The sequence below is a fragment of the Lissotriton helveticus genome, chromosome 4_1, assembly GCF_964261635.1.
Source record: "Lissotriton helveticus chromosome 4_1, aLisHel1.1, whole genome shotgun sequence".
NCBI lineage: Eukaryota > Metazoa > Chordata > Amphibia > Caudata > Salamandridae > Lissotriton > Lissotriton helveticus.
This window is the reverse complement of record NC_136063.1, coordinates 367669468-367682132: the sequence shown is the minus strand read 5'-3', so window position 1 is coordinate 367682132 and position 12665 is coordinate 367669468. Positions and strand designations below refer to the sequence as shown.

The 12665-nt window shown below is 43.7% G+C and overlaps 1 protein-coding gene across 1 annotated transcript in view; it reads left to right on the top strand.

The window, feature by feature from the left end:
• Positions 1-12665, top strand: part of TRHR (thyrotropin releasing hormone receptor) — a 743391-nt gene that overhangs the window by 456085 nt on the left and 274641 nt on the right. Inside the window, exon 2 of the mRNA XM_078685571.1 lies at positions 7800-8204. Coding sequence (XP_078541697.1) covers positions 7800-8204 — 405 coding nt within the window. The remainder of the gene's footprint in view (positions 1-7799; positions 8205-12665) is intronic.

Here is a 12665-nt window from a genome sequence, read left to right as displayed (position 1 = left end):
TGTGAAACCTTATATACGTTTACTCTTTTAGTGTTTTCTCATACTTTACTACTTGCACAGCTTGGAATTGATCAATGAATCAGGAGAACCTACTAACGTTTTGTTGTTGAACCCAATCATATTTCAAATTAGAATCTGATGCTTCATTTAATTACACATAGTCTAGATTAGAACAATAATTATCCTCCCCCTCTAAAGATAGTTGGCAGCATTTTTGTTGTTTTTTGTCTCTTTTGTTTATTCCTTGCCCCTAGACATGCTGTTAAATTAATTTGCTGTCTCAAATCTTCAGTTGGCCAACAAAGACACCATTGCATGGGGCATAAATTAGCTTGTCATGAAAGAATTTCAGCTGGGCTAGGTCTTGCTGACAAACTACCGCCCCAGCGTACTGAATTTATTAAAGACTTTCTTTAGATCCCAGTATCACTCATATCAGCCCATGTGATAGTGAATAGACAATCCATTTTCAAAGGATATTAGGTAATATGAGATGCATTACCTTATTCTTGAGAATATATTTCCCAAGGAACACAAGATATTTTCTTACGAGCATCTGGTGTCTAGTTGTATTTCACTGGCAACATCCCATGCCTGAAGCACTATTACATTTATTGGAAATAGCATGGTAATATATGGACAGAAAACAGAACTGTCTGTACATTTTGAAATGTCAAATACCTTCAGATTGGTCAGTTGATCTTATGTAAGTCTCACTATGTCCGTTCCGCTAATTAATAAATACAATTTAATATTAATCTACTGCTGATTGACCCAGAATATGTAACTGGTATTAGGGCCTTTCCTCTATATGTTTGCCTCTGTTGTGTTGTGGCAGCAAGTTATGCCGGGTAGAGGAGCTTGTTGACGACTTGGCTTTTTTCGTGTTTTATGTTAGCATTGATTTAATAACCAATGCAATGACTAGTAACTTCGACTGTGAAAAAGCTAGCCTTAGCAGAAGATCAATTTTCTCTTAGAAAAACAATACTAATTGGTATCTCACTGAGGTTCCTACTAGCAAAACCATACAGAAATTGTATCATATAAATTCAGTAGCCCATATGGTTTAGTGCTGAAATATGCTCCTTTTTTGGTTTAAAATATATTGTCTGTAGGTGTCACATCGTAATGGTAAACCCAGGGCTTGTTTTATCCCTGATGGGAAATGGCCCTCGCCTTCTCTCACCACATTAGCCTCACTAGCTGATTTTGAGGTGAGCAATTGCCAAAACAAAGCCACCTTCCCCTGCTTTGCCACATCTCTACCCTTTTCTATCTATCTCTGTTCAAACACTGACTCTCCGTATGCCCTCCTTTACACCACTGCCAGCTTCTCCAAAACAATTGATTGGGCTACAGATGTGTGTGGTGTGCAGTTTTCCTATATTTGTAAAAACGATTTGTTGTAACAAACACCTATCTGGATTCTTTGAATCCTCCAACTGCCTCGACCCCTCACAATCAGGAATCCGACCTAGACACAGTACGGAATTGCCATTGGTGACAGTCACAGACAACATCCCAAGGCTAGCAGACAATGGTCAGGCAATGCTTCTTATACTGCTTGACCTGTCTGCAGCATCCAATACCATCTATCACTAGATCTTACTAGGTAGACTCAGAGACATAGGCGTCCAGGGGAATGCACTAAAATGGTTGACTAACTTTCTGGCTGAGAGAACTCAAACCATCAACCTTGGCCCTTTCAGATCACAGACCACCAACGTTTCTAAGGGTGTATCCCAGGGCTCATGTTTAAGCCCTATCTTATTTAACATTTATGTTACACTGCTTGCGAACCTACTGAGAAATTTAGGGTTCATACCAAATTCCTATGCCGACAACACACAACTGCTTCTCTCTTTCGACAAACATAACACAAGCATTCAGACTACCTTCTCGGAGGGCATGAAAACCAGCACTGATTGGATGAGTAACAACTTCCTTCAGTTGAATGCTGAGAAAACATAAATTATGTTATTCAAAGAAGCAGTAACAAGGTGGTCACCCAACTGGTGGTCAGGAGAACTGGGCCCGGCCCCGTTCCCAAAACAAGTGGTAAAGAACCTAGGGGTCCAAATTGACCAGAAGTTAAGCTTGGAGGAGTTTGCTACCTCAACCACTAGGGCCTGCTTCCATATATTAAGCCTTCCTCGCAGAGTCTTCCCTCTACTCCCATTATCCACACGAAAAACCCTGATACAAGCATTGGTCTTAAGCCTTCTGGACTACTGCAATTCACTGTTGATCTCAGCCCAGGAATCTTCCTTAAACAGATTGCAAGTTGTCCAGAACACGACAGTCCAATTAGTGAGTAACCCCCCCCCCAGAACAGCTTTACTTACTACACTGGCTACCCACCCACAAAAGGATTACATGCAAGATTTGATGTATGTTCTATAAATCCCTAAACAATATAGGGCCAAGGTATATGACGGACAAGCTGGTCAGATACACTCCCTCCAGGACCCTTTGCTCAGGGTCCAAGGATCTCCTTCTCATTCCCCGCATAAAACAGGCTAGGTTAGGGTGGGACATCCTACTCCTATTTGGCACCATTATTTTGGAACCAACTGTCCATCCACCTATGTCTCTGCATTAACTACCTATCTTTCAGAAAATGGTTAAAAATCTCACTGTTCTGGGGGAGGAGCTACGCTAGCAAACAAGATGGCCACTTAGGCTCCTGGCTCCGCCGAACTCCGTCTCCTGCCAGATGATCCTGTCATATATCCTGCGTTTACGCCCGACCTCCGTGTGGATGAACCGATGTACAGTCTGATGGTGCACTCCCGAGAATTTTACCGGTTTGATTGACTGAGTTACGCCATGTTTTAGTTCTCGGCCTAGCCCAGCTTGTGAGCCGGGGCCTCGAGTACTGGCCATGCGGGTTACAGTTGAACAACATCGGCCGTGGGACTCAGGCAGGGTCCGGTCTATCGCTGTGGAGTTTGTCTTTGCCCGATTGTGCTGGCAGTCATTTGGGCTGGTTAACAACGAAGGAGTGGTGAAAAGGCACAACTGAGGCTGTGGGCGGAGGTCCCTGTCCCGGAGACCCGGTTTGCCCCCCACCGGTGTTCGATGGGCCGGGGTCTTCGCTCGCGGTAGCAGAGTACAGATCGCTGCCGTGGTAAACGATAAGTCGCCCTCCGCTGCCGTCCGTTCTGCTCTTGCCTGTTCCCCCGGAGAGACCCGGCTCTCTGGGGAAAGTGACCATGTTCGATATCGAGCGAGAAGAGAAGGGTTAGACGGAGTGTGAGCCGTCACTGAGGACCATACTGGCCACCATCGGGGCACTTCACTCGCATGTGGAAGCCATTGTCCACAAAATGATTGCGGGTACATTTGAGACAGGGCGTGTGAGACCGGACTCTGCTCCATTGCAAGATCCCCACGATGACCCATCTTAACGGAGGATGAGGGCCCCGAGCAACAAGAAGTATTGAAGCCCTTGGTTAGTGTGCTGGTGAATAATTGCGGGCTTGGCGCTTCAAAAGGATCGCTACACCTAACATCGCTGCCGACTGTGGGAGAACTAATCGGTGCTTCATTCCCGGAGACTCCGGTTGGTGATTGTTCTCGGTTTGAAACAACATCTTTTCCCTCCCTGGCAGTTTCATTACGGTCGCGGAGGAAACATTGTTGGGATTTAATGTCGGTGCGGGAGATCTTCTGTGCGGATGGGGTTCTCAAAGACTCAACATTTTTGATTCGTTCCAGACTGAACTTTTTTGAACTCTTTTCGCACTTCGATTCTCCTGTGGTTGCAGTGGTTCGACCGGAAGGGGTTCCCATGATAGATCGGAAGGGCCAAGGATGAGACTGATTGACTGGGTTTGATATCATGGCCTCAATGGAAGTGGGATTTGCTACCATTATGCTTACGGGAGGCTGGGCAGTGTTTACAACTTCCCCTGTTTCGTTCTGTCTGGGTTTCCTAATTGCTTCTTGGTTCTACTACAGGGGTTGCTTGTTTCTGGCAGGGGGGCAGGGGAGACCGGGAGCCTATATGAAGATGTCCTCCTCCACTTTTCTATATTTAGTATTTAGTTAGATGGGGCGACAGGCACACGGTATACAGCGGTTAGCACGCATTTTTTACAACGCGGTACTGTTACCACGCTACTTTTACCACGCAAGTCGTTACCACGACTTGCGCTGGGGGGCGCTCCAGGATAGTAAATAGTTTAATTTACTATCCAACTCCTTCCCTAGAGTCCACGGGAACTGGAGTTGGAATAGTAAATTAAAAAATTTACTATCCAGCGCCCCTCCACGCAAGTCGTGGTAACGACTTGCGTGGTAAAAGTAGCGTTGTAACGGTACGCGTTGTAAAAGTACGCGTGGTACCGTCATACATCCCAGGCACACTGCTAGTTGGGGTTAGGCGACAGCCATATGCAGGTTTGCAGGGTGGGGGGAAGGGGTTCTTTGTATTGTTTATGTTTTTGTTTCTATGTTTAATATCCTGTTAATATCCTGATATTAGGGGCCTTCCTGATGGGTAATCCTGTTTGGTGGGTAGACGGGTCCTGGGGATGATATTGTTTACACTGACCTCTACAATGTGTTGCGTTTTATTGTTGCGTGCTAGTTGCAGTCGTTGTTTAGTTCACTGCTCTACTGTGTTACGCTCTCCTGCCACTCGAAATTGCCCTGCTCATTACAATTCTGTTCCTTTGGGTGGTGGGGTTTGTGATCGGCGCTGGTTGAACTGAACTTCATATCTCCTGTATATTATACGGCCGCACGCCAGTTAAAATCCATGGCTCAGCTTTTGCCTCGGGGGTCATCCGTCTATTCTGTTCTATTTGATTGTATAATTGTCGTTTGTTCCGTGATGTAAGGCTCCTGCCCTTGGTTTTTCTTGTTTTCAATGAATAAAAAGAATTATATAAAAAAAAAATCTCACTGTTCTGATCCTTCCCGTTTTGGTTGTCTAGGCTGTTACAGCGTGGATATACCACGGTTGGGGTGATTCATGCCCTCTATAAATGAAATAAAATAAATTAGCTATCTACCTTTGCTGTAGCTTTTGAAATCTCAAGTACCTGGAAACTAGATGTTTGGACCAGTAAAGGCACTGCTTTGATCGTATGCAGTCTATCCTCCCCATTTCATACTATGGACTATTCCACCTTTGGAAACAGGATTGCTGGGATCATCACACGAGGCATAGTGCAGCATGGTTCTCCTCCATGGGGGATTTTTCAGAGGCCCTTTCTTACCCCCTTTTAGGTCTTGGAGCTCCAAAGTGAATTGTGAAGACCCACAGGGCTTTTCACGTCTATCTATGCACGTTAACATCCATATATGTCCCCTTGTCTACTTCATGATCTTTTGTATTATTATATTTAGATGAGACACACCTGGTGTAAAATCTAACAATGCCTGTGGAAGAGTGGAATTTTGGCCTGTCAGGGTACTCGTATGTCATATTCTGAAAGCGGGGATTCATAGTCATTGACTACGTATCTGTTCTCCACAGCGTGCGTATGGAGTTGCATGAGATTGTTCCCAGCATGTTAACTACGCTATTTTCAAACCACGCTAATTTTATGTTTTTGTGAAACTGCTAACCTTTGCCAGCCGTCTTTCATGACGCTAACTCAGCCTTCAATGCAACTGAATCCGCAATTCTAGAACTGGAGCTTTTAGGACCAAATCTCTATTAACACTCTAATGTGAATCAGGCTAAAAAAAGCAGACTATATTAGTATATTAACCCCTCAAGTGCTGCCGTCAGCCGTTGGACGTTGCGAGCACTACCTTCGTAGTGCTGCGCCCATCCAACGGCTGACGCAGCCCCGCCCGTTTTGCGGAAGTTCCGCACTACCGCGAAATCGCGGTAGCAGCAAACAGGTTAAAAGCAGAACCCTTCTTTGGAGAAACAGTAGGCATGGTTAGGCAAATGTTAATATAAATGGTATTGTCTTTCTGCAATGTTTCAGATTTACGACTAGTTTTAGTTGTAAAGCTCCTTCGACATTCCTGCTGTGTGACTGTAATGACGTACTAATAGCATCATATTACTGTATGCTCGGATTAGTGGAAATTCCTAAATGCTGGGTTAGAGTATCAGAGTTATGTAAAATTCACCAACTTTCCGGGAATCAGGCATCAGTTGGATTGTTGACAACAACGTCACCATCGACATAATTACCTCCACCCTACTTAAACATGTTAGTGATAATTTTAGTAGGTGCAATTCATCTCATTTGCGCTTTACCACATCTGACAAGAATAAGCACATTTGATATTATCATCTACCTCTATATGAATCTTTAATCCATGCCTGGGTAACTTTTCCATTTCTTTCTTAACACCAGAGGCCAGATTTACGAAGATTTGACACAACGAAGAAAGACACCTTACTGCACTGCTTCAAATGGAGAGAGCAGGAATGTGCCATATTTACTAATATTTGGTATATTCCTGCTCTCTCTCTGCGCTGGTGCACTGTGTGCTGCCTCGCACCTGCACAGGCACCCTTTCACCATAGTGCAAGAGTGTCTGCTTTGCAGATTCGATTGTTTTTGTGCAGGAAGGGACTTCTTCCTGCACAAAAACAATATTCTAGGGCATTTTCCTCTTTCTATGCGTGTGACTGTATGTAGTACACTTAGAAAGAGGAAATAAGAAGGAGAAATAAACATATTTATCCTCATTAAGCCTCTGTTGGGATAGCGTAGTATTTTGATGCCTTCCCAGGTTTACTACCCTTAGTAGGTTTGAGAATACGTCAAACTCCATGGGTGGATGCGTGAGAATGCCCACTCTCCACCCATGGAATGATTTGCCAGTGCATAGTACCTAAGGCAGCAATTTGCGCTGCCTTGCATTACTTTAGATTTACCAAGCCAAACAGGGCCATGCAAGGTGACTTTGCGTGGCTTAGTGAATTCGACTTAAGGCCTCGTGCTGACTGGTGTTGCCTTGCGTGGAACAAGGAAACATCAAGGGCTTAGTAAATTTGGGCCTCGGTGCTGTTTCACAAGCTTGTGATTGGTAAGGATGTTCTTTGATACCGTTCTTCTACTCTGTAAGGTACATTCCCCATGTTTCTATATTTAGTTGATGGGGTAGTGGTGTAGATGTCAGGGACAAGCCAAAGAATTATCCAGCTAATCCACAGTGAAAACAGCTATATTATCTCAATTAGCTGCCCTATTGCCAACATTTCTAAAGAATGAAACATCAATGTTTGAGGGTTATTCTGAGTTTTGCCTGCAGCGAAAGGCAGGCACTAAGGTCTTGCATGTTTAGTTTTATGTTATGTTATGATATCTAATTTTATGTTATGTTATCTTGTGTTAATTGAGTTCGGAGAATCCTATGAGCGATGTTTGTTAGTGCTAACACCGTCAACAATTAACAACAGTTGAATATTAGCACCCGATCAGGGGTGAAACAGATACGTTTGAATGGATTCCCCAAAGAGGATATGGTGTTACAATTGTCCTCTTGTACTGACAGAAATACACACTACAGTTGGTGGTGCACTCTTTTCGATGATAGTACTGGATCAAAGAACACATTCAGACATCTGAGGACTTTACCCTGTAAGATATTCCCTACACTCTGTCCTTACGACATGATGGCATAGAAATAACTTCTAGATGATCAGTTGCTAAAAATAGACCATCATTTTTAATGTATTGAAGCAATTGAAGTACATAATGTTTAGAATGTAGCAGGAGATGCACAGTATCAAGAAATCCCATGCTTTCATTATTTGCCTGCTTTCATTTTTTTCTTTCAGAACTTTCAGTAAATATTTATTTTCTTTCCTGTAGGTTACCAAGATGTTGGCAGTGGTGGTAATTCTGTTTGCGTTTCTTTGGATGCCCTACAGGACACTAGTAGTAGTGAATTCCTTTCTTGCAAAGCCTTACCATGAAAATTGGTTCCTATTATTCTGCAGAATTTGCATATATTTGAATAGTGCCATCAACCCTGTCATTTACAATCTAATGTCCCAGAAATTCAGAGCAGCTTTCAGGAAACTTTGCAAATGTACACAGAAACGTTCTGAGAAACCTGCCAGCTATAGCGTGGCCATGACTTACAGCGTGATCAAGGAGTCATCAAATGGAGGAAGCCCTGACCACTTCAGCACCGAGCTGGAAGACATCACAGTAACAGACACCTACATGTCTACAACCAAGGTATCCTTTGATGATACGTCCATGTCATCCAAGGTAAGGGTCAACCTGGTATATTACAGGGCACTTAAGTTGCATTTATATCTAGTAGTGCATTTTAACTATTTATGTTACTGTTAGAATTGGGATTCCTGGTTGGCTGAGATATGGATCAAGGCCAGACAGGAACCATCACTCTAGTCAGGGTAAGCTAGATGCACACTAAAAGATAACATATGGTCACCCCCTGGCACAGAGGAGTCAGGCTTATCTAAAGAGACAATGTGTAGAGTATTTGTGCAACACACTCACTCAGTAACACAATGAATACACCACAAAAAGACACCCCACTGGTTCAGAAAAATAGATTATTATATTCTGAAAAAAACAAGACCAAAACGAAAAAAATATAATGTATAAATGTTGAGTTATTGAACTCTAAAGGAATAACTGCAGTAATGCGCTTAGAATCATGTACCGGGGCAAAGTTAATGCTCGGACAAACTGCGATGGAGCACTGGCTGGCTACAGGACCCATGCAGGCCCCGGTGAACAAAGTACCTTTCCTGGTAGCAAACAGCAAAATGTGTCGACGTCGAGGCCTGCAGGTGCAGGATGCGCTGCTCTTACCCACGCATTGAAAGTGATGCATCAGTTCTGAAGACAGGTGCCATAGTTGAGAGGCGTTGAGCGATGCACCAGATTCTGCCAGTTGAGGGGATGCTTCGATCTTACCAAGCTGCAGTGGTGGCAACATGCTGTCTGATGTGTCAATCTCGGGAAGCAAAGCATTGGTTCCGAAGGTATGAGCCGATTTTATTCCCCCATCCTGGTCGATGCGCTGGTTCTGTTATATGCAGACAGGAGATGTGTCAAAATCTATGTTGCAAGTATCTGGGCTACTTACAGTGAGCCAGGCAGAAGAGCAGGGAGACTTTGATATCCCTGAGTCTCAAGCAACAGAACTCAAGTCAACAAGCTCTTGGAGATCATTTGGTGTGAAGGCAGAGTCCAGCTCTCCTTCAGCAGTCAGTGAGCAGCAGGGCAACAAACAGAAAACCGGCCTCCCATATCAGCAGTCCAGTTGAGTCATTTAAGGAGCACAGCAGTTCATCTGGCTGAGCTTTAGTTACAAGTCATGTAGTGTCTGACTTTAGGGGGTCAGAGACCCACTGCATATACCCAAAAGTGACCTTAGTGTAGAGGTGACTTCAAAGCAGCTCTCTGAACTGCACAAACATCCCTTTCAAACCAGTGCTGTCTGACAGACTATCTGTAAAGGGTAATGAGTCCTTTGTGTGGGGAAAGAACATTACCTATTCATGTGAAGTGTTAGCCCCTCTTTTACATTCTGCCCAGGCAAGGCCATCGGAATGCAGATGTATGTAGATGGGCACTCAGACAAACCTAACCCTCCTGTGCTGTGGCTGTGTAGAGGGAATGCACAAAGTGTAGCTTTTGTCCAACCCCAGATGTGTATTGGAGACATGCTGTCGAGAACACAGAGCAGTAGGTGCAGAGAAATGTCCAGTTTCTAAATGTTGCAGTTCTTTTTTTTTTTTTTAAAGTTGTTTATTAATTTTATAAGTAAAGACATTAGCATTTCTGTTACAAGGGTAGCCATACGTAGTTTGTACAACAGTGTTTAAAGGCACTTCGAAATATTTGCCTAGCTAACCCCCCTGGCGTGACTTACTGTAAACAAGAAAAAGGGTAATAGAAAGAAGCAGGAGAGAAAGGAGGACACAAGAGAGGCTCTATAGTAATGAGACTTATAAACGCCTGACAAAACTGCCACACCACTGGCTTGCTTGTAGCGAGATTGGGAGACAAGTCAGCCCACCTACCGACCCGTAGGGCCATGGTAGTTGCGCTTAGTTACGTTCACTTTACTGCACATGGGGGGTGGGTCAGATGGTGTGTCCCCGGGAAGAGATGGTTTCATGGGGGTTCGTAAAAGTCTAGGTATGTGTCGAGTGATTTCCACATCCCTCTGGTTGCTGGTCTCCAGGGTGAGCTCTGGTGTGCAATGTTGTCCACACCTCTGTAGTGTATAACCCAGTTGAACCAGCCTTTGTATGAGGTCTTATTTGGAGTGTATTTATCTTTACCACTTCAAAGATATAAAACATGATGCAGCTACTCTTTTCTAATCATGAATTACAGCTTAAAAGTGATTTAAGGAATTCCCAATGCTAGCCTATCAGAGGAGTTGGCCTCACCCCAGTGCAAAATGAATTTAGTTGTTTGTCATTACCGGGACATGTCAAATTTAAAAGTACATGTTCTACTGTTAAGTTATGCAATTAATCAACTGGGAGGGATGAGGAATTAACAGTGTCCGTTTCTTTCCCCGAAAATATTCAGTAGCAATCAACAAAATTGGACACTTGTTACACTGTTTGACTTTTGGTTCAGTGCAAGGTAAGGAAACCCTCAGAGAAGTCAGTGTATAGTTAGGTTAGCGGTATATTTGCTTCATCCGCCCCACACTGTCATTCATGCAGTTATCATCGGGTTTTTCCTCTTGGTGTGTACTGCTAGCCTCATCCAGAGGCACCTCCAGTCTCGAGTGCAGTGTCCAGAGACAAAAGGATTTTTCCCAAAAGGATAGGATAAAAATGAAAAGGATTGCCCACGAAAAATTTAATATTTGGGCAAGCTTTCATTAATTAAAAATTGCGAATACTCATTAGTAGGCCAAGTTACGGGACTGTATGGTATTACTCAGGTAATATTGTCGACATGTTTCAGCTCTATTGGGCCAGGCGGTCTGTAGAGCTTTCGTCAGGACTTACAAAGGGTAGGTACGAACAAACACATATAAAGCTACTCACACGAATTGTGCGGTATTCCCACAACTCTATACATTGATATGAGTATGGTATTCTTCTCGATCTATGGAAGAATATACATAAAAGGCTATGATTAGCTGTGGTATAGTAGATCCTAAAAGGGGGGGGGGGGGGTGTGGTGCAGTAACAACATAAAGTGATAATAATTACACTAGTGCAGAACATGAAAGTTATTTTCATGGCGGAGAGCGTTAAAAATTACGGGAAATAATTACTTTCCACTGTAAATCGCTCGTGAACACTGATGAAGGAAAAGTGGCTGTCGTTATAGATGCAATTACGTTTTTGTGTGCAGGCGCTGATCAATTTTGTGGCTCAACTGGAATATCACTAGTAATCAAAGTGCTATCTCAGCCTCGTAACGTTGTTATATTTATAGTGCCGAACAGTTCATATTCAACATTATTAAACTTTCAATTGAGTCTTTTCTCTGGAAACCAATAGATGTTGTTCTGGTTCTCATTAGGGCTAAACTTGCGCTATATCCATTATTTACATTATTAGATCAGACACAGCGCTCCGGAAAGATTGAAAAAACAAACAAACCGGCTATTGCGGGATTGTGTGGATTCTTACCTGTTGTAGTTACAACTTCTACTTCCTACAGGGGTACCTTCAGTCGCCACAGAGCTGAAGCGGAGACAGGGACCACTGTCAGGATAGATTAGATTATGATGCTTACCCAGGTAGAGAGGACGGAGAAATATCACATCGCCATTACCCGCATGGAGTCCTTCCTCCTGCCTTGTGCTGACTCTGCCCCCGGAGTGCTGGGAGCCGGGTTGTAGTTTCTTTTTAAAGGAAATCGGCCCCTCGTAGTGAAGGCAGCCCGACGTCGTCATGGTTACTGGCGCATTGACGAGGGGATTACAGTTTCTGTTATTCGAAGGGTATTGCGCCTCAAATTATAGGAAATATAATAAAAGCGTGATGTGATTCAAAACCCTTGTAGTTACAGGCCGGTTGGGGACCATTGTATTAATGTGTACAATATACAGTGTACTGTTCAGATCATAGTTTTAATCATGAATTGACTTTTTTTGGGAGGCAAGGAAGAATGTTTTGGAAATTCATAATTTCACCTTGCAAAGTGATGCCAGGCCACATGGTCATTCAACCCGGAATCATATGTACGGAGGCGGTCCACCCATCTTTGCTCCTTCTCATGCAGGATTTTTTCTGCATTACCAGCTCTATTGGTCAGCATTTCTATTACTGTCCATTGCATTTCTTCATGCGTGTGGTTACTTTCAGTGAAGTGGGCACATAGCTTGGTGGTATTCTTTTTCAGCTTAATGTTGCTCCTGTGTTCTCCTATCCTGAGTTTAACCTTGCGGCAGGTCATCCCGATGTATTTCTTTAGACACGGGCACTGGATCATGTAAATGACATGGGAGGAATTACAGTTTGTGAACTGTTTTTGCGTCCATACGAAGTCCTCTCCCAATTGTAGACTTTTTGTTGCTGTTGTTGTCTTGCAGGCTGTGCATGTTCCACATGGGAAGTGTCCTGAGAGCGGTGTCATATTCACGCTGATGGTTACCGGGGCCGCAATTCGCAGCCTGGGGCGTGTATGTACAAGGGTGTCTTTTAGGTTCTTAGTCCTCTTATTCGCGAATCTCGGTCTTGGCCAGTCGAATTTGCCCGTGTTGACTATGTGCCA